Source organism: Halichoerus grypus, chromosome 3 (assembly GCF_964656455.1).
Source record: "Halichoerus grypus chromosome 3, mHalGry1.hap1.1, whole genome shotgun sequence".
NCBI classification, from domain to species: Eukaryota; Metazoa; Chordata; class Mammalia; order Carnivora; family Phocidae; genus Halichoerus; species Halichoerus grypus.
In genome coordinates this window covers 131,162,674-131,189,588 of record NC_135714.1, presented here as the reverse complement: position 1 = coordinate 131,189,588, position 26,915 = coordinate 131,162,674, and the positions used below count along the sequence as shown (strand labels likewise).

General features: G+C 39.3%; 1 protein-coding gene across 1 annotated transcript in view; it reads right to left on the bottom strand.

The window, feature by feature from the left end:
• The window catches only part of MND1 (meiotic nuclear divisions 1), a 66,626-nt gene extending 41,788 nt beyond the window's left edge, over positions 1 to 24,838 (bottom strand). Inside the window, exons 1-4 of the mRNA XM_078068215.1 lie at positions 24,814 to 24,838; positions 18,370 to 18,435; positions 14,106 to 14,163; positions 10,789 to 10,937 (exon numbers count right to left, since the gene is read on the bottom strand). Of these exons, the coding sequence (XP_077924341.1) occupies positions 10,789 to 10,937; positions 14,106 to 14,163; positions 18,370 to 18,435; positions 24,814 to 24,816 (276 nt within the window). The 5' untranslated portion in view covers positions 24,817 to 24,838. The remainder of the gene's footprint in view (positions 1 to 10,788; positions 10,938 to 14,105; positions 14,164 to 18,369; positions 18,436 to 24,813) is intronic.
• Positions 24,839 to 26,915: the final 2,077 nt, after the last annotated feature.

Here is a 26,915-nt window from a genome sequence, read left to right as displayed (position 1 = left end):
CTCACCTATATGGGGGGAGTGGGGGGAGTTTTTTGCTTAATACCACGATGTAACAACATTATTTTCTAAGCTTATAATCTAATTTTTAAAAGCAATTAGATCAGCAAAATAAATAAAAATATTCTGGCAGGAAAATCTTCAACTTTCCCTGCTTGGTGTACATAATAAAATCCACCCAACCACTAAGATACCCTGTAATATGGGCCTCGATCCAATTTCCAACCTTATTTTCCCATTACTATAAAACAAAAACTTACATCTTCTTTCCAAACTGGTCACCAACTGTCCACTGAACATAATCTGCTTTAAAGTTTTGTTTACCTGTGGTTATGTGCAAGGAATGTGGGGTCAGAATGCCTGGATTCAAATCTTGCTTTACCATTTACTAGTACTATCACTGTGGGCAAGTTATTTACCCTCTTGGTGCCTCAGTCTTCTCACGTAGGTAGAGTTAATGCCTACCTCATGCAGTTGTAAGAGTCAAATGCTATGAAGCATGCAAAAGCTCTGCTATGGTATGAATGTTTTTGTTCCCCCCATAGTTCACATGTTGAAACCCTAACCCCCAAAGGTAATGTTGATAACCTTAGGTAGGTAAGGCTTTGGGAGGTATTGATGTCATGAAGGTGGAGCCCTCAAGAATGGGATTAGTGCCACATAAAGAGGCTCCAGAGAGATGCCTAAGCAATTAAACCAGGTGAGGATATAACAAGAAGCCTGTGACCCAGAAGAGTATCCTACCTAACCAGCTTTCAGAATGGTGAGAAACAAGTTTCTGTTGTTTATAAGCTACCCAGTCTGTGGTATTTTGTTATAGCAGCCTCAATGGATTAAGACAAACTCTTAAAACTCTACCTGGAGAAGTGCTCAGTGAATTTTGGCTGCCATTTCCAACATTAGCATCAGTGGCTCCCTTCTGTCCCCCCTTGAGAATCTCCTCCATCCATCTAAATCTACTCAACTTGTGGGGCACCTGGGTGGCTTGGTCAGTTAAGCGGCTGCCTTAGGCTTGGGTCATGATCCTAGGGTCCTGGGATCGAGCCCCGCGTCCAGCTCCCTGCTCAGCGGGGAGCCTGCTTCTCCCTCTCCCTCTGCCTGCCACTCTGCCTACTTGTGCTCTCTCTCTGTCAAATAAATAAAATAAAATAAAATAAATCTACTCAACTTGCAGCTCAAAATAATCATTTCTAAGAAGTCTCCCTGAAGTATGTGGATTTATAAAAATCTTCCCTCCTCTAAACTCATATAACAATTAGGACCCATAGAACAGATAGTATTTGGCACTAATCTTACATAAACTAAAAAGCTAATTAACTATGTCTTTTCATAAAAAGTTAACTATTTATGGTATTTATCGTGCCTTACCAAGTACAGTATGCTAGTATTTTTATATTGCCTAAAGAAGTTAGCACAGTGCATGCACAGAGCAGACATATAGTGATACCTGTCAAAGCAGTTAATGCGACCCACACATAGTTGATGGCTTATTTGCCATCTTAGAAAATGTTAAAGAGAAACATAAATTATAACCATGAGGCTTTTAGACTGTCTATAATGATGATCAATACCTACAACCTAAAGGCAAGGGAGGAAAACAAAATGTGTTTCTTGATTTAATTTTCAGATCTACTACAAGAATGTCCATTTTCAAGAGACGAATACATTCCTATATAGAATTGGAATCACTGGCAGAACCAAAGCAGAACAGAATGATGAAAAAGAAACAAACAAACAGACAAATGAAGGAAGGAAATTTAGAGTTCCTCCACTCTCTCTCTAATCTGGAAGTAATTAACAAGAAACTCAAAGGAAGCTAACCCTTCACTTTGGCAATATGCCAAATAATCCTTCAGTGCAACCCTGAATTTGGAATCTGATTCACTGCAACACTGAGTACTTTCTATATTTATATAAATCCCAACTTCTCTTGCAGCACTTTTAATCACCACTCTATTACATTTTTCTTATTTTCTCTCTTTTCACTCTTATTTTCACTCTTTCATGTGCATATATATTATCTTTAGCACAGATTAGATGTTCTTATAAAGCATGAATCTTGACTTCTACTTTTACAAATTACCTCCAGTATCTGGTAAAATGTTTTGCACGTAATAGACCCTCAAATATTTGTTCTGACTGAACAAATAAACTTACAGTGTACTCCTGAGTGCGTACTAATTTAGCTGAACTTTTGGCTACCATATACAGAGTACCTAGTACACCGGGCACTTTACACATATCACTTAATCTTTATCACAACCCTTTCAAGTATAATCTCTATTTTATGAACTGGGAAACTGAGGCTTTAAAGAGTTTAAGAAATATTTCAGAAGATCCTACAACTAGTAAGAAGTAAGGCTGTGATTTCAATCCATGTCTCACTTCGAACTACTTTTTCCATTAAGCCACATTGCTTCTTTAAAATAAGTGATCTTCAGAACCATGGGGGCACAGTCTGATACTGACATGCCATCTCAAATTTTAGTGAAAGACTAAAGCAGGTTTAGGTCAGTGAAAAGGCACTGAGTTTTGTTTTGTTTTAAACAACTATATATAGCAAATGTCAAGGGCTATCAACCTTCTACAAGTAACATATCAAAATCATGTTTTTCATTTACTTCTGGAGTGCTTAGAACAGAAGGCATAGGACTACTGCCTAGGTGTTCACCTCTGACTTGACCTGATTTCTGAGCAGGTGTGCGAGATTAATCTTTGGCCTACAGCTTGTAAATGGGGGAGTGGAGAGAGGGGTGTGTCACAAATACATTTGATGCCAGCTCTCAGACCTATAGGGAGAGGAGTATATTGACAGTAACTAATTAGAACATCCTATTCCTCAAACATTCAGAGCAAACAGTGATATTAAGTTCACTTTTTAAAAATAGATTCACTGTACTAGAGATTCTAATTAGATCTCTTCCTTACTTCTATTAAGATTTGCCAAGCTTCTCCACTTAAGTAGATATGCTAAATCCAGAGGCTAAGAAATAAAAAACGTACATTTGGCCTTTTTTTCCCTGAAGGGTAAAGAGTTTCTCTGGCTCAAGAAATGTTTAATCAGCCCCTGTTATGCCCAATTTCAGGCACAAATAATTACCTGGAAGAAGGTAAGATACGCCACCAAAAACACTAACCATGAAGAAACAAATTGATAAATTGGACTTCAACAAAATTAAAAACTTTTGCTCTTCAGAAGATAGTCAAGAAGATGAAAAGACAGCCAAAGACTGGTAGAAAAAAGTTCAGAGAACATTTATTTAATAAAGGATTTGCCTCTAGACTATATAAAGAATTGTCTAAACTCAATAATAAAAACAACCCAAGTTTAAAAAAAAAAAACAACAACAACAAAAAAAGGGGCACTTGGGTGGCTCAGTCGGTTAAGCATTTGACTCTTGATTTCAGCTCAGGTCATGATCTCAAGGTCGTAAGACTGAGCCCTGCATTGGGCTCCACGCTGAGAATGGAGCCTGCTTAAGATTCTCCCTCTCCAAGGGGAACCCTCCTACACTGTTGGTGGGAATGCAAGCTGGTGCAGCCACTCTGGAAAACAGTATGGAGGTTCCTCAAAAAGTTGAAAATAGAGCTACCATATGATCCAGCAATTGCACTACTGGGTATTTACCCCAAAGATACAAAAGTAGGGACCCGAAAGGCTACGTGCACCCCGATGTTTATAGCAGCAATGTCCACAGTGGCCAGACTGTGGAAGGAGCCAAGATGTCCATCAACAGATGAATGGATAAAGAAGATGTGGTATATATATACAGTGGAGTATTGTGCAGCCATCAAAGGGAATGGGATCTTGCCATTTGCAACAATGGAACTGGAGGGTATTATGCTGAGCGAAATAAGTCAAACAGAGAAAGACATGTATCATATGACCTCACTGATATGAGGAATTCTTAATCTCAGGAAACAAACTGAGGGTTGCTGGAGTGGGGGGTGGGGTGGGAGGGACGGGGTGACTGGGTGATGGACACTGGGGAGGGTATGTGTTCTGGTAAGCGCTGTGAATTGTGCAAGACTGTTGAATCTCAGATCTGTACCTCTGAAACAAATAATGCAATATATGTTAAGAAAGAAAAAAAGAAGAAGAAGAATGTAGCAGGAGGGGAAGAATGAAGGGGGGGAAATCGGAGGGGGAGAAGAACCATGAGAGACGATGGACTCTGAAAAACAAACTGAGGGTTCTAGAGGGGAGGGGGTTGGGAGGATGGGTTAGCCTGGTGATGGGTATTGAGGAGGGCACGTTCTGCATGGAGCACTGGGTGTTATGCACAAACAATGAATCATGGAACACTATATCTAAAACTAATGATGTAATGTATGGGGATTAACATAACAATAAAAAAATTAAAAAAAAAAAAAAGATTCTCCCTCTCCCTCAGCCCCTCCCCACCCCAGCTCACACGTGCGCTCTCTCTCTAAAAAAAAAAAAAAAAAAGACAAAAAAATTTTTTTAAAGGTAAGAGATCTGTACCGACACTTTATCAAAGAGGACATATGGATGACAAATAAACATGTGCAAATATGCTCAACATTATTAGTCATTGGGGAAATGGAGAAAAGCCACAATGAGATATCACTATATTCTTATCAGAATGGATATCATACCAGGTATTGACAAGGATGTGGAGCAACTGGGAGCTCTCATACATTACTGGTAGGAATGTAAAATGACAGAGCATTTCAGAAAACAGTTCAATATACACCTACCATATGATCCAGCCTTTTCACTCCTAGGTATTTACCCAACATAAATAAAAACATACATCCCTAAAAAGACTTGTACACAAATATTTATAGCAGCTTTATTTCTAATAACCCAAAATTAGAACAAAAAACCCAAACGTCTATCAACAGATAAACACTGTCGTATCTCCATACAATGGAATATCACTAAGCAATAAAAATGAATGAATAATACAGCAACATGGATACATCTTAAGATAATTACGCTGAGTAAAAAAAGCCAGGACGAAAGAGTACATACTGTATGATTCCATTTATTTAAAATTCTAGGAAATACAAACCAATGTATAGTGACAGAAAGCAAATCAGTGCTTGCCTGAGGATGGGGGCAGGGGAAACAGTGCAGGGAAAGGAAGGGCAGGAGAGAAAGACTAAAAAGGGGAATGAAGAAACTTTTAGGGATGAAGGATATGCTCATTATCTTGACTGTGGTGATGGTTTCATGGATACATACATATGCCAAAACTTATCAATTTTTAAACTTTAAAGGTGAGCAGTTTTTGTATGTCAATTATTCCTCAATAAAGCTATTAAAAACTAATCAAGAGGCTAAGACTTATACGTCTGAGAAGTTAAACAAAATTTAAAATCTGTGGCATGTGTTCTCTAAGATGGCCACAATGATCCCTGCCCCTTGGTATTTATGCACATTTGTAATCTCTGCTTATGTGTGGGCTGTGTTTAATGACTTGTTTCATTAAAACAGAATGTAGCAGATGTAAAGAGATGTCACTTCCAAGATTAAGTTGCCAACAAACCCAATAGCTTCTGTCTTGGACTTCTCTCATGTTTGCTGTGTGGGAAGGCAGCTGCCATACTGTGAGCCATCCTATGGAGAAGCCCTTGATAAAAGGAATGAGGGAGGCCTCTGTCTAAAAACTATCAAGGAGTCAAGGCCCTCAGTCCAACAGCCTTCAGGGGACTAAATCCAATAACCATATGATTGAGTTTGGAAGTAAGTCCTCTCCCAGATGAGCCTTCTGATGAGAATGCCACCCTGGCCGACTATTTGACTACAACCTTATGTGAGACTTTGAGCCAGAGGTACCTAACTAGCCATGCCTGGATCCACAGAAACTGTGAAATATCAATATTTGTTTCTTTAAGCCCCAAAGTTTTGGAGTAAACAGTTTGTTACAAAGAGATAGACTAATAAAAATCTAAGTTACATTTATGCAAAAGAAATCTTCAAAGCAATTGTATCCATTTAGAGTACCTGCAGCTAAAATAACAGAATTTTTGACTAAAACTGGATTAAACAGCCCAGAGGTTAGGCAGTCCAAGGCTAGCGCAGCGTCTCAAAATGCCACCAGAGATCCAAGCCCTTTTTATTCAGGCTCTGACATTCTTAAGGAACAGGTCTTCATCCTAATGCTTGTTATTGTAGGGTTACAATATAATCTCATGTCTACATCATGGAAAAGAAGGCAAAAGGGTTTTGCCTTTTTGAGGAAAGTAAACACTTTCCTACAAACCTCAAAGCTAGTCTTCCATTTACATCTCACTCATCAGAATTGTTTTCCATTGCCACTCTTAGTTGCAAAGGAGTGTGGGAAGATGAGCATTTTTTCTGTAAGACATACTGCTGCCTCAACAAAGTGTTTTGTTAGAAAAAAGAAAGGAGCAATGTTCATTACATAGCAAACCAGCAGTATGTGCCAAAGCAATACATTATATTATGGTAAAACCAAAAATATTATAGGTTTAGAGAAGGCCCAAAACACTGTAAGCTATGGGAGCTTGAGACGGTTCTGAGAAAAGAGATGTTTAGAATTTGGCTAGGTAGAAAAGAAGGGCAAGGGAATTCTTAGAGGATAAAAGAACAAAAACCATGAAGACAGAAAAATGCAATAAGGCTTAAAAGTAAATTACCCTGTATAAAGTTTCTAATTTCATGATTAACTTTTTTTTTTTTTTTTTAAAGATTTTATTTATTTGACAGAGATAGAGATAGCGAGAGCAGGAACACAAGCAGCGGGAGTGGGAGAGGGAGAGCAGGTTTCCCGCCGAGGAGGGAGCCCGATGTGGGACTCGACCCCAGGACCCTGGGATCATGACCTGAGCCGAAGGCAGACGCTTAACGACTGAGCCACCCAGGCGCCCTCATGATTAACTTTTTAAAAAAGTTGCTGAGTGATGAATATGCATGTTGTTTCCTAGGAGGGGAAAAAAAATGCAGCATCATGTTTAAAAGATAAAAAAAGGGGTAAAAGGATCTGAATAGACATTTCTCCAAGGAAGATCACAAATAGCCAGTAAACACATGAAAAGATGCGCAACATCATTAGTCATCAGGGAAATGGAAAGCAAAACCATAATGAGATGCCACTTCACAACCACTAGGATGGCTAGAGTCAAAAAAGTCAGGTAATGATAAGTTCAGTGAGGATGTGGTGAAATGGGAAGCTTCACGCACTGCTGGTAAGAATGTGAATGGTGCAGCCAAATTAGAAAGAAGTCCGGAAGTTCTTCAAACAATTAATCATGTTATCATATGACCCATCAATTCCCAAGAGAAATGAAAACATATGTCCACACAAAAACTCATACATGAAGTTTACAGCAACATTGCATATAATAGTCAAAAGGTGGAAACAACCCAAATGGCCATCAACTGATGAATGGATAAATAAAATGTGGTATATTCATACAATGGAATATTATTTGGCCATAAAAAGGAATGGCATACTGATACATACTACAACATAGACAAACCTTGAAAACATTACACTAAATGAAAGAAGCCAGTCATGAAAGATACACATTATGTGATTCCATTCATATAAAACGTCCAGAACAAGGAAATTCACAAGAAACAGAAAGTAGCTTACTGAGGGGCACCTGGGTGGCTCAGTCAGTTGAACGTCCGGCTCTTGATTTTGGCTCAGGTCGTGATCTCAGGGTCCTGAGATCAAGCCCCGAGTTGGGCTCCACTCGCAGTCTGCTTGAGAGTCTTTCTCTCCCTCTCCCTTTACCCCTCCCCCAGCTCACATGCACGTGCGCTCTCTCTCAAATAAATAAATAAAATCTTAGAAAGAAAGAAAAGAAGCTTACTGGTTGCCTATAGCTAAGGAGGGGTAGGTAGGCTGCTACCACTAGGTCCAAACCACCATTACCTCACAGCTGGATTATTCCAATAACTTAATCTACCTGTTTCCCTGCTTCCATTCTTTGTCCACTAATGGATTACAAGTGCCTAGAATAGTGTCTGGCATACAGAGGACAGTAGGTATTCAGTAATTTTGTTGTTGTTATTCTGACTCCAAGTCCTGTGCTCTTTTCCAGTTTTTTTCTCTCGATTTATTTTGTAAATATCTAACCTGGTAGGAGAGAGAGTGCTACTCACCATTCAAACCCCCTTCCTATTTCACGGAATTGCTGGTGCCAACAGGAGGGAGCTACCTCCCATCATAGAAACTAGAAACCCCAATTATTTATTTCCCCAGTTCCCCTGGCAACTAGAGTGTGGGCATGTAACCCAGGCTTGGCCAATCATATGTACTTCCCAAAACTGTGATTGGTAGCTAGGACAGAAGTTTTTCATTTTTTGAGGGTTTTTTGGGGGGAGGGAGGGGGGCAGCAACAACATCCGCTTCTTTAGCCAGGGTCAGGAGCACCAATGGAATCATCTTCCACTGGTCAGCAGCACTGTCAATAGAGCTAGGTGCAGAAGTCATGGCATGGCCCTGGGGCAGCAGAATCCTCACCACACAAGTTTCACGGCGTGACTTTGGCTGTGGTCTGGCTGTGCACCTTCCCTCAGTTCCTGCCTACTTTTCGAACTGGGTTTCTAGCCTTCCCAGTGATTCTATAAGTCCATCTTATATCTTCTAATAAATTCCTTTTCTGCTAAACTCAGCCAGAGTTAGTTTTTGTTGCTTATAATTAAAAACACAGACAGACTGAGGGCTGCCTACAAACTTTGACCTTCTTAAACCCAGGAGCGACATTTTAAAAAAGTGGTGTTTCAGAATATTCCTATGAAGAAATGTAATCTCATATTATCTCCAAACAGAAAAAAATTCATCTCCTTTACTATTCCTGATTAACGTTTCCTATTCCTGTTATCTTCTAGAGAATCAGGATTCTTCCTTGCCTCACCCCAAAACAAGTCCATAGCCCATTTCCCTAAAGTTCCACTTCTTGCCTACACTGTAAATTGCACATGATAATTCACCCCCTCAGTTGTATAAAAGAATAAAAAAATAAAATTAAAATGTAGTGGAATCTTGTAATACAGACTAAATACACGTTCTTGGAAGCAACCAAGATTTTCTTTAATAGCTGAATGAATAAACAAACTGCAGCACATCTATGCAATGGAATACTGTTCAGCAATAAAAAGAAATGAGCTACCAAGCCACCAAAAGACATGGAGGAAACCTAAATGTGTATTAGAGCCAATCTGAAAAGGCTACAGACTGCATGATTCCAACAATATGACATTCCAGAAAAGGCAAAACTATAGAATAGTAAAAAATACCAATGGTTGCTAGGGATTAAGGGAGAGGGAAGGATGGACGAATAACTGGAGCACAGGAGATTTTTAGGGCAGTGAAACTATTCTGTATGATCCTGTAATTGTGGATACATGACATTTATGCATTTGTCAAAATTCACATAACATACAAAATGTGAACCCTAATGTAAACTACGGACTCTATTTAATGACAAGGTATCAATATTGGCTCATCATTTGTAACAAATGTACCACACTAAACACAAAATGTAAGTCACTTTTCAAAAGTTCATGATATGCCATTTTACTTTTATGAAAGACCTATATTAGTACCTATTTTTGCTAACTAAAAGAAATCTGAAGAGTCTTTTTGCTTTTACAAAAAAAGATAAAAAGCAAAAATAGTGTTTCAGCGTTCATTTTGTAGCAAACCAGTATAGAGGTAAGCATGCACCAACATCAGTGAGAGCGGCACCACCAAGCTCCTTCCCTGGGAACTACACTCAGCATCTCAGCATCAAACTCCACACCTCGGAACTGTATCAATGAGCATCTGTGCTTTATCTTGATTTATTTTGTGCATCTGTTAGCAAGATGTGTCCTACAGGTATCAGAAAAGCCTAAGGGAGGCCACTTATGGGGTTCAGAAACACTCAATTTTTTCCATATAGATTAATGGTAATTGCTTTTTCATTCTATGCCATTTTAGCTTACAAAAGGTTTCACAGGGGGCGCCTGGGTGGCTCAGTCATTAAGCGTCTGCCTTCGGCTCAGGTCATGATCCCAGGGTCCTGGGATCGAGTCCCACATCAGGCTCCCTGCTCTGCGGGAAGCCTGCTTCTCCCTCTCCCACTCCCCCTGCTTGTGTTCCTGCTCTCGCTATGTCTCTCTCTGTCAAATAAATAAATAAAATCTTAAAAAAAAAAAAAAAAAAAAAAGGTTTCGCAGGAATGCTCCACTTTTGGATAGTGGAGAACTCTTCAGTTGACCATGGAAAAATGCAGAGGTTCGGGGTGACCCTCATGCAGTCAAAAATCCACATATAACTTTTGACTCCCCCTAAACTTAACTGCTAATAGCCCACTGTTGGCCAGAAGCCCTACCAATCACATAAACAGTTAACACATATTTTGTAGGCTATATGTATTATATACTGTATTCTTACAACAAAGCAAGCTAGGGAAAAGAAAATGTTAAGAGAACATAAGAGAAGATAAATTTACAGTATTATATGTATTGGAAAAAATCCATGTAGAAGTGGACTCATGCAGTTCAAACCCATGGTGTTAAAGAATCAACTGTATTTGGGAACTCTGTACCTTCCCAACCATTCTGTAACCCTAAAAGGAACTAAAATACTATAAAATAATATCATGGCATGTGGGAGGATGAAAGTTAGAACATTCTAAGCTCCTTGTATTGTTTAGGAGAAAGAGATCTTGATTATCCTTAGATCTTGAGTCAAATAATACATGTTAAAAATTTAATGGAAGCCATTAAATGAAAAGAAGATTAAGTAAAACAAATTTCTTTCTTACAAAGCACATCTGCAATTTTTAACTGTGTTGGCTTACCTGAGATTCCAGAACCTCCAACTTGCGTTTCCTCGCATGAAGAGCTTTACTTGGAAAAGCCCAGTAATAATTAGATGTTCCAATCCTCTCACAGTCAACCATACCATCATCAACTAAGCTTTGAAGGACTTCTTTCACTGACATAGCAGCTAAAAGAGATCATTTTTAAAGACTCTCTATTAAGACACATCATAAATACAATTAAAAGGCGAAAAACTGAAGATAACACTTGGAACAAATATTACAGATCAAGGGTTAATAAATTAACAAAGAGCTTTTAAAAATAACAACTACAAAAAAGACAAACACATCAACAGAAAAACAAAAGTACATCAATGGACAGCTACAAAATATACACAGTTAATAAACAAAAATGTTCAACCCCACTAATAATTAAAGAAATGCCAAATAAAGCAATGAGATATGATTTCTTGACTTCCAAACCAAAAATACCTAAAAAATATGTAAAATGTTCAGGGTAATGGGTTCTCTCAAGATGGGAAGAAAATCTGGCAATATATATCTATGCATGCCTTTTATGTAGAAATTCCATTGTTATAAATTCGGCCAAAGAAAATAATGATGGACATGCACAGGGATGCTTGTCAAAGCACTGTTTTCAACAGCAAAAAATCGGAAACCTGTCCAATAACTGGACTTTTAAAAGTACTTTATTGGGATGGGATATTATGTAATCATTAAACTTATGTTATAAAGTATTTAATGGCATGGATATACATGCATTCAAAATGTATTATGTAGAATTATAAAAAAAATAAAGTTAAAAGACAATAGGCACTAATTAGACAGTGGTTATTTTTGAGCTGTGGGTAAGAGGCAATTTTTATTTCCTTCTTTTTTGTTCATTTTTCTAAGTTTTTTCCAAAAATGAATGTGTATTGCCTTTTTCGCTAAGAAAACTAAAAAAGAAAAAAAAACTTGTGAACTGAATGTTATGGTTAGGAGTAAGACCACAAAAAATCAGAAAGAAGCTTTAAAAAATAGCATATAAAAATGTAAAGTCATATTTCATAAATGTTTAAAATTCATGAACAATTCTTAAGTAAAACTGTACTGAGAAATTATCCATATTTTAACGTCCACTTCAATTTTTCCTACAGCAGATCCCCAAATGTAACAAAATCTATTAGAAAACTAAAGATCTGGGGCGCCTGGGTGGCTCAGTCGTTAAGCATCTGCCTTCGGCTCAGGAAGTGGTCCCAGGGTCCTGGGATCGAGCCCCACATCGGGCTCCCTGCTCAGCGGGAAGCCTGCTTCTCCCTCTCCCACTCCCCCTGCTTGTGTTCCCTCTCTCGCTGTGTCTCTCTGTCAAATAAATAAATAAAAATCTTAAAAAAAAAACAAAAACTAAAGATTTAATAAATTAAAAAAAAATCAACACCAAAGGTGCAAACCATTCAACCTCACTTGTAAAGAAGTACAAAGTGAAATGAAACGTCAAGGATTCTAAAAATGAAAACACAGTTCTGAGAAATGAATGTGAATATAATTTGGTATAACCTTTCCTGAAGGCACTTTGAGAGTACATATTAAATGCCTAAAACTACAAAAGACCCTACTTTCTTTTCTTTTTATTTCAAGTGTGGGATTTGAACTCATGATCCTGAGATCAAGACCTGAGTGGAGATCAAGAGTCAGATGCTTAACCGACGGAGCTACCCAGGTGCCCCAAGTCTCTATTTTCTATTCTATTTCTAGGAACTTTTCCTAATGAAGTAGTAGGAGATGTGGAAAAAAAATTTATGGGTGAGGAGAGAAAGGGAAGAATAGATGGAGCACAGAGGGTTTTTAGGGCAGTAAAAATACTCTGCATGATACCATAATGATGGATCTGTGTCATTATACACTTATCCACACTCACAGAATGTATGACAGCAAGGGTGAATCCCAATGTAAACCACGGACTTTGGGTGATTACAATGTGTCAACTGTAACAAAGGTACCACTGGTGAGTGATGTTGACAACCAGAGAAGCTATGCATGTGGGGAGGAGCAGGAAGCATATGGGACATCTCTGTACCTTCCTCTCAGTTTTGCTGTGAACCTAAAACAGCTCTAAAAAATCAGTTTTTTTAGAAAAAAATTTGTAGATAGCATGTTACACATTGATTTCAGCAGCAAAATTTGGGTGAATCTGGATGTTCAATAATAGTAATAGGCTAAACAAATTATGGTATAGTAGGTGGTCAAGAATGAAACATTAGGAGATGCAGATGTTGTAAATCATTTTCTTAAAAAAACAAATGACATAGGGAGATGTAGATGATCTAATGTTATATGAAAAAATACACGAACACAAAACTGCACATGCAGCATGGTTCCCTCTGGAAAAAAAAAAAAAAAGATAGATATATGCATACACAGACAGATAGAACCTAAGAATAAGACATCAAAATATACCAAAATGTTAACAGAGGTGATCCCAGAAAAGAAGGCTCACGAACAAATTTTATTTTGATTATATACTTTATAATTTTCAAATCTGTTAAAATAAACATGTATAGCTTATACAAGGAAAATAAGGTTTAAAAAAATAAATATATCATATGTAGTGGTGACCCTTCAAAAGATTAACTCCCAAAACCTGTGAATGTGACCTTATTTGGAAAAAGGGTACAATTAAGGATGATAGAATGAAATCATCCTACATTTAGGGTGGGTCCCAAATCCAATGACATATGTCCTTATAAGAGACAGAATGGGAGAAAACAAAGGGGAAGTCTATGTGAAAACAGAGGCAGAGATTAGAATGATGTGTCTATTAAGCCATGCACTGCTAGCAGTCACCAGAAGCTAGGAGAGAAGCATCAAATAGATTCCCCTTCAGAATCTCCAGAAGGAACCAACTCTACCAACACCTTGATTTTAGACTTCTGGCCTCCAGAACTATGAGAGAATAAATTCTATTGTGTTAAGCCACCAAGTTGGGGTAATTTGTTAAACAGCCATAGAAAACTAATATACCATGTAAAAATACAAAGTCACATCTAACAAATATCAGAACATACATGAACAGTTTTTACTTCTTTTGAAGTAATTATACCTATAAATAAATGTGTATATTTGTGTATGGATGTGTGCGTGCTTGTGTGTGTAGGTTTAAGTATGCATGCATACTCCATTTTAAAGCAGATACTCCAGACATAAGAATCATGGTCATGGTCCAAAGACATCATGGAAGTACTCTTACAAACATTCTTCATCTCTAGAAATTTATGTTTTCATAAAGTGAAAGACTATTGCAGAAAAGATGACCAATATTTCCCAAAATATCTCAGCACATCTTTGATACTCACTAATGCCTTTCTCTTTGGGAGCAATCTTCTCCATGTCTTTTAGTTGGAACACATCTTTCTGTTTAAAAGAGTTTAAAAAGAGATGAAAAAATGTATTTATCTTCTACTATATATTTATATTTACCATAACTATATTAATAAAACATTGCACTATAAAAGCTGTGTCTGGTAATGAACAGTGCAACAGAATCAAGCATTTTAGAGTTAGAAGAAACTGCAATTATCTTGTTTGATACCTTCAACAGAATTTAAAAGGGACAGATTTTGCATAACATACAACTCTTTAAAGTAACTGGAGAGCAGAATGTAAAGAACATCTTTCCAGTGAAGTATAAAAATTACTTATGATGAATTCTTTAACATGAGATAATCATCTCCTCTGACACTTTAAGAAAACACAGTGATTTGCTTAGCATATATCATATGCCACGGATTTAGCAGTTCTAACTAAAAGCAAAACAGACAACTGTCAAGATTTGTTTCCATTTAAGGTTTCATGGAAGAGCTATACCTAAACAATAGGAAAATTATACAATTCATGGCTGCCTATCAATGATTCACCTATACAGTTGGCATGTCCACCACATGCAAAGCAAAACATGGGAAGAGGGGCGCCTGGGTGGCTCAGTCAGCTCAGGTCATGATCCCAGGGTCCTGGGATTGAGCCTGCATTGGGCTGCTTGCTTGGCAGGGACCCTGCGTGTGTGTGTGTGTCTCTCTCTCTCTCTCTGCCTGCCACTCCCCCTGCTTGTGTGCTCTGTCAAATAAGCAAAATCTTAAAAAAAAAAAAACAAACATTATGGGAAGATAAACATGTAGAATATTTAATCTTGCTTGTAGTTGGAAAAAAAAATCTATGTAGAACACTCCTTTATTTTTTTTTTTTAAAGATTTTTATTTATTTATTTGACAGAGAGAGACACAGCGAGAGAGGGAACACAAGCAGAGGGAGCGGCAGAGGGAGAAGCAGGCTCCCTGCTGAGCAGGGAGCCCAATGCAGGACTCGATCCCAGGACTCCAGGATCATGACCTGAGCCGAAGGCAGACGCTTAACCGACTGAGCCACCCAGGCATCCTGAACACTCCTTTATTCTTGTACTAAGCCTTGACTGAAGTGGTGAAAAGAGCTTAGATAACAAAAGTGAAATATTTGAAAAGACTCAAGTATTCAGTAATTATAACAGAATTATTGATTGTTTTAATGGAAATCTAGGATCTATTTCTTCTAAAATAAACTTGAAAAGGTAACTTCAATAGGATGGAAATTAGACTTCATAAAAATTTAAAACTTCTGCTCATACAAGGTCATTGTTAAGAAAATGAAGACAAATACTGACCAGAAGACAATATTCACGAAACATACCTGACAAAAGACTGGTACCCAGCATGTATAAAGAACTCCTCTAAAGTGAATTCCCTCCCCCCACAAAAATGAACATATAAATGAATAAAGGAGTAGAAAGATGAATATATATATGATAAAGTAAAATTTTTTTTGTTTTTATTTTAAGATTTTTTTTAAATTTATTTATTGAGAGAGATAATGATAGAGAGAGAGCATGAGACGGGGGAGAGTCAGAGGGAGAAGGAGACTCCCTGCTGAGCAGGGAGCCCGATGTGGGGCTTAATCCCAGGACTCTAGGATCACAACCTGAGCCGAAGGCAGTCGCTTAAACAACTGAGCCACCCAGGTGCCCAGTAGAGTAAAATGTTAATGGTAGAATCTAGGTGTTGGGCATATAGGTATTAACTGTAAAACTCTTTCATCTTTCATAATAAAATATTGGAAGAAGTAACTTCATCTCAATATGCTTAAGATTTAGTAAATTAAGGAAAATACTGTCATCAGTCTTAGAGTGTGAAATCAATTTTTGCACATCTGTAAATAAAGATAATACTTTAGGGTCTCAGAAAACATGCAATAAATTACTGCCTTCAGACCTCTAATGCATTTTTAAAAATCAGTTAATCAAATCTATTTGCAAACATTTTAGATGCCCTGAAAAAAGAATATGAACTCACTGAGACATCTGCCTATACGTGGTCATCAAGGAAGAGCTCCAGACATACTGGCTGCCCCAGTGGGGTTGCTGTGTAGATAAGTGGGCTTGCAAAGTACTAGCCTCAGAACTAAAATGTGGTCCAGAGAAAATGGTCTTAAGGAAATATTAGTTCTCCACAGTATTAAAGAGAGGTAATAAAGGAGAGAGAAACATAATGGGCTCTAGCTCTTTATATATATACATATATATACATATATATAAACATACATATTTTTATAATTTATAAAACTTATATATAAATAAATAAAACCATGTGTAAGATACCATGGAAGGCACATAGTTATAAAGCTAGACAACTTTTAATTAAGTACTTATGACCTGGACATTGTAATAATTTACATGGATTATCTCATTTAACCCGCATACCAACACTGTCAGCTGGGTACAAGTATTACCATCCTCTTTAATAGACAAGGAAACTGAGACATAGGTCAAGTACTTAAGGTCACAAAGCTATTCAGTAAAACAGATTTCAGGTGCAAGTGCTCTCTCATTTAGCTATATTGCTCCCATGCTATTAAGTTTTTCTATTACATTAGCAACTTCAAACACACACACACACACGAATGAATATATAGGAATATATGAACTGAAATCAATCAATATAATCAATTTTTAGCTTTATGCAAAAACTCAATGACTACTGAACTTCTGGAAGCTGCTAATAATACTCATCAGTATCATTAATTGATAGCAGGGTTGAAAAATTTTCAATCTGAAACAGCCAGTTTTGATACGTGAGAAAATTAACAATATCGTAAAGGACAAAATAATTTCCCCCATCACTCTCCCCAGCTTTCCACTGCCTAGTAAGAATTAAATCTATTTTTCTTGGTGAGACCATAGGAAAAATATTCAAACTCAGTAGAATAGTCATAATCTTCACGTGGAAACTTCATCAATTTATCTTTCTAATCATCATTCTTTTTTTAAAAGATTTTATTTGAGAGAGAGAGTGTGTGAGCAGGGGGAGGGGCAAAGGGAGAGAATATAAAGCAGACTCTGAGCTGAGTGCAGAGCCCAATGCTGGGCTCGATCTCACGACCCTGAGATGATGACCTGGGCCGAAATCAAGAGTCAGAGACATATAACTGACTGAGCTACCCAGGCGCCTCTTCCTAATCATCATTATTGATGTGATACTCTGTTCTGAATTGCCAATGACTTTTGGTAAGTCATTGCAGGCAGGTAACGTTAGTAAGATTACACTCAGAGGGCTGTTTTTAAAACAAAGGTCCCCAGAATGTTTTGCTGAAAATCTGCATTATCGAAATGAAAATGTCAAGTATTATTATTATCTTATTAATTTCATATTCCACTTTGCCATTTTCTCCCAACTTCTTCACACCTGTATATAATGAAAGTAGTCAGTAGGTTGGGGCCAGACTAGACTTTGAAGGTCCTATCAAGTATTAAGCTAAGACACAGGAAGTTGAAGTTAGTGTTTTTTGTAGGCCTAAGATTTAGACTTGAACCTGGAAGCAAAAAGAAAAAAAAAAAAAACGCTATGTATAGCAAAATAGTAAAGGAAACAGCCTCTAGAGCCAGGTGCCTGGGTTTGAATCCTGGCTCTGCCACTTAGGACCTGAAACTTCAAACATATTTCCTGTTAGTGGAAGGTACAAATATCTGGAACAAATTACAGTGGCCTATGTACCATGATGTATGTGTTACACTACAGACAGATTTATCAACGTAAAGAGGCAGCATTTAGCACTGCCTCTAAAATCAGATGGTCCTCCCGGGATTTGAATCCTAGTACTACCACTTTTATTTTTTGAGATCCAGGGTGGTATCTTAGGCTATGCCTCAGACGTCCTCATCTGTAGAATGAGGATCATAACAGTACTGATCTCAGAATTAAAAAGGATGGAATCAGATAACCTACACTAAGTGGTCAGAACAATGATTGGCACCTAGGAAGCAATCAGTAGATGTCAATATTATCATTTCCAGGCAGAAAGGGGACACAATCAAATATATGCTTCAGAAAGATCATTCTGGACAGAAGTGAACATTGGGGTAGGGTTCTTTCTTACTCCATAGCTTCACAGAAATAAAAAAATGCAGAATTTTATCCATTCTTCAGGTAATTGATCAGCATTGATATCTAATGAAAAAGGTACAATTAAACACTGAATGACATACACTTAAGGAGAAAATTACATAAAATACTAAAAATCTTATAGAAAACAACTCACCGTCTCAAAAAATATTTCCATCATGCGGGCTCTCTTCTCCTCTGCACTCAGTCCTTTTTTCTTTGACTAAAGCACAAAAGTAAAAAAGTAAACACTGCATTAAAAAAAAAAGACACTGCATTTTATTTATTTTTAAAGATTTTATTTATTAATTTATTTGACAGAGACATAGAGAGAGCACAGATAGGCAGAGCAGCAGGCAGAGGGAGAGGGAAAAGCAGGCTCCCCACTGAACAGAGAGCCTGATGCGGGGCTCGATCCCAGGACCCCGGGATCATAACCTGAGCCAAAGGCAGACGCTTCACCAACTGAGCCACCCGGGTGCCCCAAGACACTGTATTTTAAAACAACTTGGTCTGAAACATTATCTGAAATGTTATGGTCTTGTCTGCCAATGGGTTTGATAACTCTAAAGACTCAGTTTTAACTGCTACATGCCAAGTCTTGTGATTGGTGCTGCCGGTGTAGTAATAAGAACTGTGGTTGAGATAGAGCCTGGCAGTTTATAGAAATTCAGTATTTATCAAATGATCCAATGATAAGTCACTGTATTTATCTTCAAAAGACTTACAACCTCACAGAGAAAATAGACATAACTAATAAACGATGAAAAGGTCATTGCACAAATTGCTACCAAGGACAAAATGAATTCCACCCTGGGGAAGGCTGAGGGCTATGTAGGAAGGCTAGAGACAAAAAGGATTTTGTCAAGTTGAGAAATGGTGAGAAGGTGTCCCAGGCAGACCACACACAGGCACGATGTTACGGAAGTACATGGAATGCTCCAGAAAGACAAGCACTCAAGGGATGACTGCTGTGTGGTACATGGAGAGGGAATGGCAGGTAAAGTGAGAAAGGTTGTCTTGGGCCAGATCATGGGAGGCTGACTGTCCAGCCCAAGGGCATGTCCGTTATTCTAGACAAGGAGAAGCTACTGAGCAATGTGTAAAGCAGGAGAGTGACAAGATTAGAGTTATATTTTAGTAAGATGACATTTAGTAGCATTGTGGAGGGTAGGCTGGAGGATGGAAAAACCTATCCAAGTAGAAAGTGGAAGCCTACTGCAGGTTACCATTATTCTATAATTACAGTTCAGCCAATTTAAAATTAAGATAATTAACATGTAACTAAAATCTGTTGATAATGAATTTTACTATATATTGTATTTAGAATATATACATAAAGGTGAAATACAAAATTTTTTTTAAAAAAGCCAAATTCCCTCAAGTGAAGATTCACAGAAAAGAACAAAAGAGAGAACTATCATCTCTAATAGAGAATTCCACACTAATGTTTAAATGATCCGCATCTTTCTCAAAAATCACACCAGATTATGAGGCAACATAAACTGTTTAGCAAGAATTTGAAACACTTTACACCACCTAAAAAAGTAGACATAAAACACAAAGACTGAGCCTGTCTAACCAAATACTCCGTCAGAAAATGAAAAGTCTACAATAGATGGGGAAAAGGATTTGAAATTGCCATTCTGAATACAAAGCAGGGTACACGAGTCTTTATTCTACTTACACAGCCTACAAACCCACTAACTCATTTTCTCGGCAATAAAATTATTAGGTGTTCCTTGATGAGTTGTATGGGCAAAATAAGAAGGCATAAAGTGGGTATTTCTCTTTTTCGTCTGTCCGCTCTCAAACACTGCAGTTCCCCCAGGGTTCTCTATTGATCCCCTCATCTCCTCACACCTTTTCTGCGATCTCTTCTGCCTTTACCGTTTTAACTAACACTTATGCTGAAATCTTTACATCAGCCTCTGAAGTATGCTCCTGAGCTTCCATCTCAAGTATCTACCTGTCTGCTGGACAGACTTCAAACTCAGAGGGTTTAAACTGAACTCTTCTTCTCCCACATCTACTCCCCAAACCTGCTGTTCTAGATCTTGAGCTCAGTTAGATACCCTTGTTAGCCAAGCCAGAGGCCTGGCGGTCATCCCACGTTCCTTCACCCCTCTTACTCCACATCAGACCAATCACCAAGTTCTGCCAATTTTAGTGCTTAACTATTTCTCAAATCCACCCTGTCTGCTCCATCCCTACAACCCCGACCTCAGTTCAGGCCTTCATTACGTGTTGTCTCCTGCAACACACCGGTAGGCAAGCCCTCTGGCCATACTTTGTCTCACCCTCTAAGTTCACATTCCACCCTGCCCAGAAGCAAATCTAACCATGCTTCTCCCTTGCTTAAAAGCCTTCAGTGGCTCTGAACCATTCCAGAAGTATCCAATCACTCTACAGTGATATACAAGGCCCTTTATCACCTGACCCCAATCTACCTCTCACAGATACCACTCTCCACCTCAAATTTTACCGTAACAGGGAGAGTTAAGCAACTTGAGCTGTAATACAAAAACTAGACAGTCCCTGACTTGCCATCGTTTAACTTTTTCAACTTTATGATGGTGTGAAAGCAATACACATTCAGTAGAAACCATACTTCGAATTTTGAATTTGAATCTTTTCCCGGCTGGTGACAGGTGGTACAATACTCTCATGATGCTGAGCAGCCACGGGACCATGAGGTACACAACACTTACAACCATTCTGTACCCACACAACCATTCTGTTTTTCACCTTCAGTACAGTTTCAACAAGTTACATGAGACATTCAATACTTTATTATAAAATAGGCTTTCTCTCAAGATGCTTTGGCCCAGCCAGAAGCTGACGTCTAAGTGTTCTGAGCATGGTTAAAGTAAGCTATGATGTTCCATAAGTTAGGTGTATTAAATGCATTTTTGATTTAACTGATATTTTCAGCTTACAATGGGCTTATCACTGTGTAACTCCACTGTAAGTTGAGGTAGATCTGTACTTTTTTTTTTTTTGATAGATTTTATGTACTATTTGCTAGAGAGAGAGAGAGAGAGAGAGAGAGGGAGACAGCACAAGCAGGGGAAGCAGCAGGCAGAGGAAGAAGCAGGCTTCCCGCTGAGCAGGAAGCCCGATGCAGGACTCGTTACCAGGACCCCAGGATCATGACCTGAGCTGAAGTCAGACATTTAACCGACTGAGCCACACAGGTGTCCCAAAGAAGATCTGTACTTGTAATTCTCCGCTCCCCGCATGCTCTTTCCCATCTGTGTCTTTAAAAAACTGTTCCATCTAAAACACCTGCTCCTCTTGACTATTCAAAACTCCAAAAAGTCTCCCAAGACTTAGTTTAAGCATTCTGTAAAAGGGCTTCCATGAGCTCACAGACCAGTCTGAGTGTCATTCCATGTGTTCCCAGAACACACCTTAATCAAATCAATTGGTATACTTGTCTTTCTCAGCCGATTGAAAACTTCTTCAGAACGTGCACCGCCCTTGCCTTCCTAAAGCTTAGTACTAGATTAGAGCAGACACAAAGGCCAGCCCTTGACCTCAAGGCCATTTATCTAAAGCCCTAACCCTAAAATTTGAGACTGTTCAAGACTCCCAAATCCCACAACACCCACCGCACTACCATAAATACAACACAGGGTAAATTAATAATAAAGACTTCTGTGATAACCATTTACTGCCTTTCTTGGAGAGATAAATCACAGAAATCTCAGGCAGGCAAGCTCCAAGAAAACATACAGATCTATTTCCCCAAACCCAGAGTCCAGAGCCAGCATTCAATACTGCTTTAATTAGCCTCCTTTCGCACTGGCCTCAGCAGTGTCAGAATAAACCAAGCATGAAATTGACACCCAGTTAAGAAGGCTCTTTTGGCTCATTTCTCTAGTCCGGTGGGTTTCAAACTGCCATTAGAATCATCTCAAGAGCTTTTAAAAAATACTGATGCCAAGGCACATGCCATATGAATTGAATGAGAATCTCTGAGACCGGGCCTGGGCCTGGGCCTGGGCACGCATGTTTTTAAAAGCCTCTCCAGGTGCTTTAACTGGCCCCAGGATTGAGAACACTGCTCTTCACACCCCAGAATCTAGAGGTGGGTCAGGGGCACTGTGGGGTAGTGAGGATCCCTTTAGAACTTTAGTCTGTGGCTGCATCAGTGGAAAACAGATCCAAAGCTTTAGGAAAGGCTCCGAATGTTTTGGTATTATTAAAAAGCTCCCTGGAGAGACTCATGGGTCCCACAAGAATCTGCCACCCAGAAGCAAACAATGAGGAGAGTCTAGTGTCCAGGAGGCACACAGTTTTAGGAAAGCTCCTATCAGTTCAGTAGCTATGAAAGTCACTCAAGAAATATGGATGAGCTGTAATATCCATTTACTTTGTTTTCAGGTTAATTTATTCATTAGCCTCTTTTATGACTAGAAATAGTTTTTATAATTAACCACAGTAGGACAGTATCATGGCCAGAATTAAAATAACTAATGTAAAAGGATGCCATGCTAATTCATATTTAGAAATTTCTCCAAAAAAATCAACAAGGTCTCATTTAATACTTAACATTAAAGAAAATCTGCTGACAACGTAAGTTAAAGATGCATTCAAATTAGTAAGTAAGGGGACTCAAGACTTGACCTGAGAACAACAAAGCTTCCCGGCTATCCCCACTTTTCAGAAGACCTACATTAGTACCTGTTTTCACTACTCAAAAGAAATCTTAAGAGCATTTTCACTTGTATGAAAAAAGGCAAAAAGCGAAAAGAGTGTTCAGCATTTGTTTTAGGAATGGCTCCGCCACGCTCCTTCCCTGGGAACTACATTCGGCATCTCAAGCATAAGCCACCACGGCTTTGAACTGTGCAGTACCTCATTTTATTCTGTGCATCTGTTAGCAAGATGTGTCCTAAGGTATCATGAAAAGCCTGACAGGAAAAAAAAAAATTATTTTTTTTAAGCCTAAGAAGTTATTTTTTTGGGTCTAGGAATGCTCAAAATTTTTTTCCATATAAATTAATAATTGCTTCTTCACCTTATTGCCACCTCAGATTATGAAAGGCTTCATAGGAACACTACTTTCAAAGAGTGGGAGAAACCTGTATTTTAAACCACTTAATAAAACCATACATCTAAGGAACCTTCTCCAATTAGGAGTTACAGGATTCCTAAAATCAACCCTGTTTACCAATTACAATAAAACTTTGAAAAATTAAAAATAGATGATATCTGTTGCCCTCAAAAGTGGCAGAGTACACTGCATTCCTCCAATTCCAAAAATACGCCTGGATTTATAATAACTTTATTCACGAAGCCTAACCAAATCAAAACAAACAGCTACTAATTCATAATCAGGAAAGAGAACAAAGGTTTGTCTTTGGTCAACATAACACTAAACTTACTTCTTGAGCATACATTAAAAAAACTGGATGTATCTCAAAGTTTTATTCTAATTTATTTCATGTTTCTTCATTATCGGAGGTAAGCATCTGAAAATAGTTAACAGCATATTACCACTATTAGAAGGTGATTCACATGTAAAGAGAGATTAGGTAAAAGGATAAAGTTAATGCATTTGTGCTCATAGTTCTCAGTTGTACTAGGCCAGTAACTACGGGAAACACGCAATCACGCAGCACTGGTAACAGATTTAAGTGTGGTCCTGTTGCGTCTGAGACCATTTTATGCCCAGGTGGCTGCGTTGTTAGTTTAACCACAAAGAAGCCGTTATCAGTTGTAATTACATCTGGACAAGTATCTTCAAATAAATACCGTACAACCTAGATCCTTGCCCAGCAAAATAACGGCCACTTAACTAAATTAAGATATTAAAATCTTAGACCAATCTAATTAGACGTTGATTCTCTGCCAACAGCAGCAGAAAAAATGACATGAAACTGAAGGTTTATGAAAATGATTCGACGAGGTGGAAGACATTAAATTCACCAAGATAGAAAGGTCGATGTGGAATCTCACCAGGACTTAACCTATCGTGGCAAGCAAGGAAAGCTAACTCAGTGCTTCCCTAATAAAGGAACCAACTCCCTACCAACTAGCAGTCCGAAGCACAAAACGGCATCCATTCCTGCCCTTTCGTAAAAAAGCAACGGATTTTCAAGTTACTCGCTAGGTTACTTCTGAAATCGTGAGCCATTCAGAAACGTGCTCTACAAACTACAATACATGGCACCCCTCATTTGTCAAAAAACAAGAGCCATTAACATCCAAGGCGTCGGCCCGCCTCGCTCACACCCTTCCCGGTACTTCCTAAGGGGCTGCAGCTTTGGCGGCCGAATCCCGGGAGCCTGGGGCTCTGGTTCTGAGGCGACTCGTGCTCTGACTGGTCGCTGAGTTTGTGAGACACTCGGGTCACGTCCGCGAACGCTTCTCGGGTGTGCTCCGGGGACAGCGCGGGGAGGCCCAGAGGCGTAGGGGTCGCGGGCTCCGGGGCCGCGCGCGCCCCAGCCTCCGGGATCCGGCCGCGTCCACCTGGCGGCCCCTGCAGGGGAGCCAAGCCCCCGAAGCCCGTCGGGGCCCCACAGTGCCGAGGGGCCCTGTGGCCCAGAGACTGGGGAGGCGCGGGACCCGCGAGCGTGGCCTCAGCTCTTACCATGACGCTGGCGGCGGGTCTTCCGGCGGCCGGGCTTGCGCGCGAGGCGAGGGGCGGGGCGGGCCCAGGCGGGTTTGATTTTGGCGCCGACAGCGCCGCGGGGCGGAGCAGCGACGAGGACGAGGTGGGAGGGAGGCGGGGGGAGGGAGGCCGACCTCCGCCCCGACGGCGCGCGGCGACCCCTGGCGGCTGTGCCGAGCGGCCGGCCTGGGAGGGCCGGGGGCTGCCGGGGGAGCCGGGAGGGCTGGGGGTTCGGCGCGTCGGGTCTCTGCGTTGCACGCACCTCTTCTCCCTGGGGTAGAATGTGACTCCTTTTTTCTCTTTTTTTTTAGAAAGTCTTGAGCCCTCACTTTAGTGCGCGTTATCTCCGCGCTGCAGAAACCGGCCTAAGTTGGCCTTAGAAAATAGAGGCGGTTTGACCCTGGGGAAGGAAGCGCTACCGTCCATCCACCTGGATGCGCCCAGTCTGGGGCGGACTTCCTTCTCTCTCCTAATTTTACCCCTCTTCTCTGCAGCCTCTCTCCACTGCTTTCCCAGTTTTTGAAAATCCCTTTGTATGTTTGGTTTTCTCTTAGGCTTGTATATTTGTTTGTTGTTTTTTAAATAAACGAGAACGAATTTCAAATGAAATCTGTCGAAAACCTGCTACCTCAGGACCTGACAGTAGATGGGGATTCGGGTCTAAAGCTCGGGCCCCTTAGCCTAAAGGTGCTACAGAATTAACTCAGACTTGTCAATTATTTTGAAAATTATTGTACGTGATTTTGAACCAATTTAAAGTATACTAGTTTTACTGAAAGCATAAAGAGAGGCATCTAAAGTGGGAATTTGTATCTCCTATTGCTTCTTTAAGAAACGGAAGCGAAGAAGGGATATATTGATTGCGTAGAGTTCCATTAATTTAGTTTTCCCGAGAGTGCATTACAGTACGATATGATTGTACATCAGATGATTTTAAGATAGTAAATGGGTAGCCATTTAATACATGTTTTAATATGTACTAGAAAAAGCATAAGCAACACATTATACTCTAGATTTCTCATGCATTGCTCTAGATATGGATGAAATAGGCCTGTCAGAAAAAATGAAAGTGATATTTAAGAAAAATATTAAGTAATGGCCCTGGTGATATCTAGATTTGACAAAAATCATAAAGGTAACATTTGTGGGAAGGCTTGTCTTAGTCGGCTTTCAGACTGCCATACCTGTCCCTCCATGAGGAGCGGCCCTTCTTCACTTGGCTTACTCTTACCCCCCTTTAGACAGTTCAGATGTAGCCTTCAGGAATCTTTTTCTGTGTTTCCCCACTCCCACCGCAGAGCAGAGAGGGTCCCTTCTGTGGTATGCTATAGCACTCTGCAGGTTTATAGCACCCCACATTCATTTTAGAACTGTTTTCTTGGACAGCTTCCCTGTAATATCAGACTCCTTTCTGTGGCAGAGGTTAAGCCAACCATTTCCATATCACCAAGACCTAGCACAGTGCCCAACATATGGTAAACACTCAGTAAATGTGTATTAAATAAATATACCAGGTATTTAAGAACACTATCTCTTTGTTGACTTAGGGATAACTAGATATGGTTTTCAGATGAAAAATCAAAGGATATTTACTTTAGTAAAATCTTAATTGTACTGAGTAGTGCTTTCTCATTTATTTTTCTCACCAGTGGAATTTTGAAGTTATCTTATATACCATTCAGATGTGTTATTAAACAAGGAAGCCATTAGACTCTATTGTGTGGCCTAATGCTGCGGCAGCCTACACGGGCAAACCACAATCTAAGCCCATAAATACCTCAAGGTTAGGAAATCAAAATGCTAAAGACAACCAATGAGCAACAACAACAGCCGCCATCAAAGAATTTCTTTGGTTCTGTACTTTCTCTATGTAAGTCATTCCCCTGGCTCCTGTTGGCAGAGCACTCCTATCCACTTCTGATTTGGCACCTCCTGATTAGAACTGATTTTGCTCAAACTCTTAAAATTCTTAATATGCCTCAGTTTATCTCTTAACAGATATCTTGAGACACTCCAAGTTTTGCAATATTATGGGGCAGACAGATGTAGTATATGGGTTTTTAAGAATGGTAAATAAATAT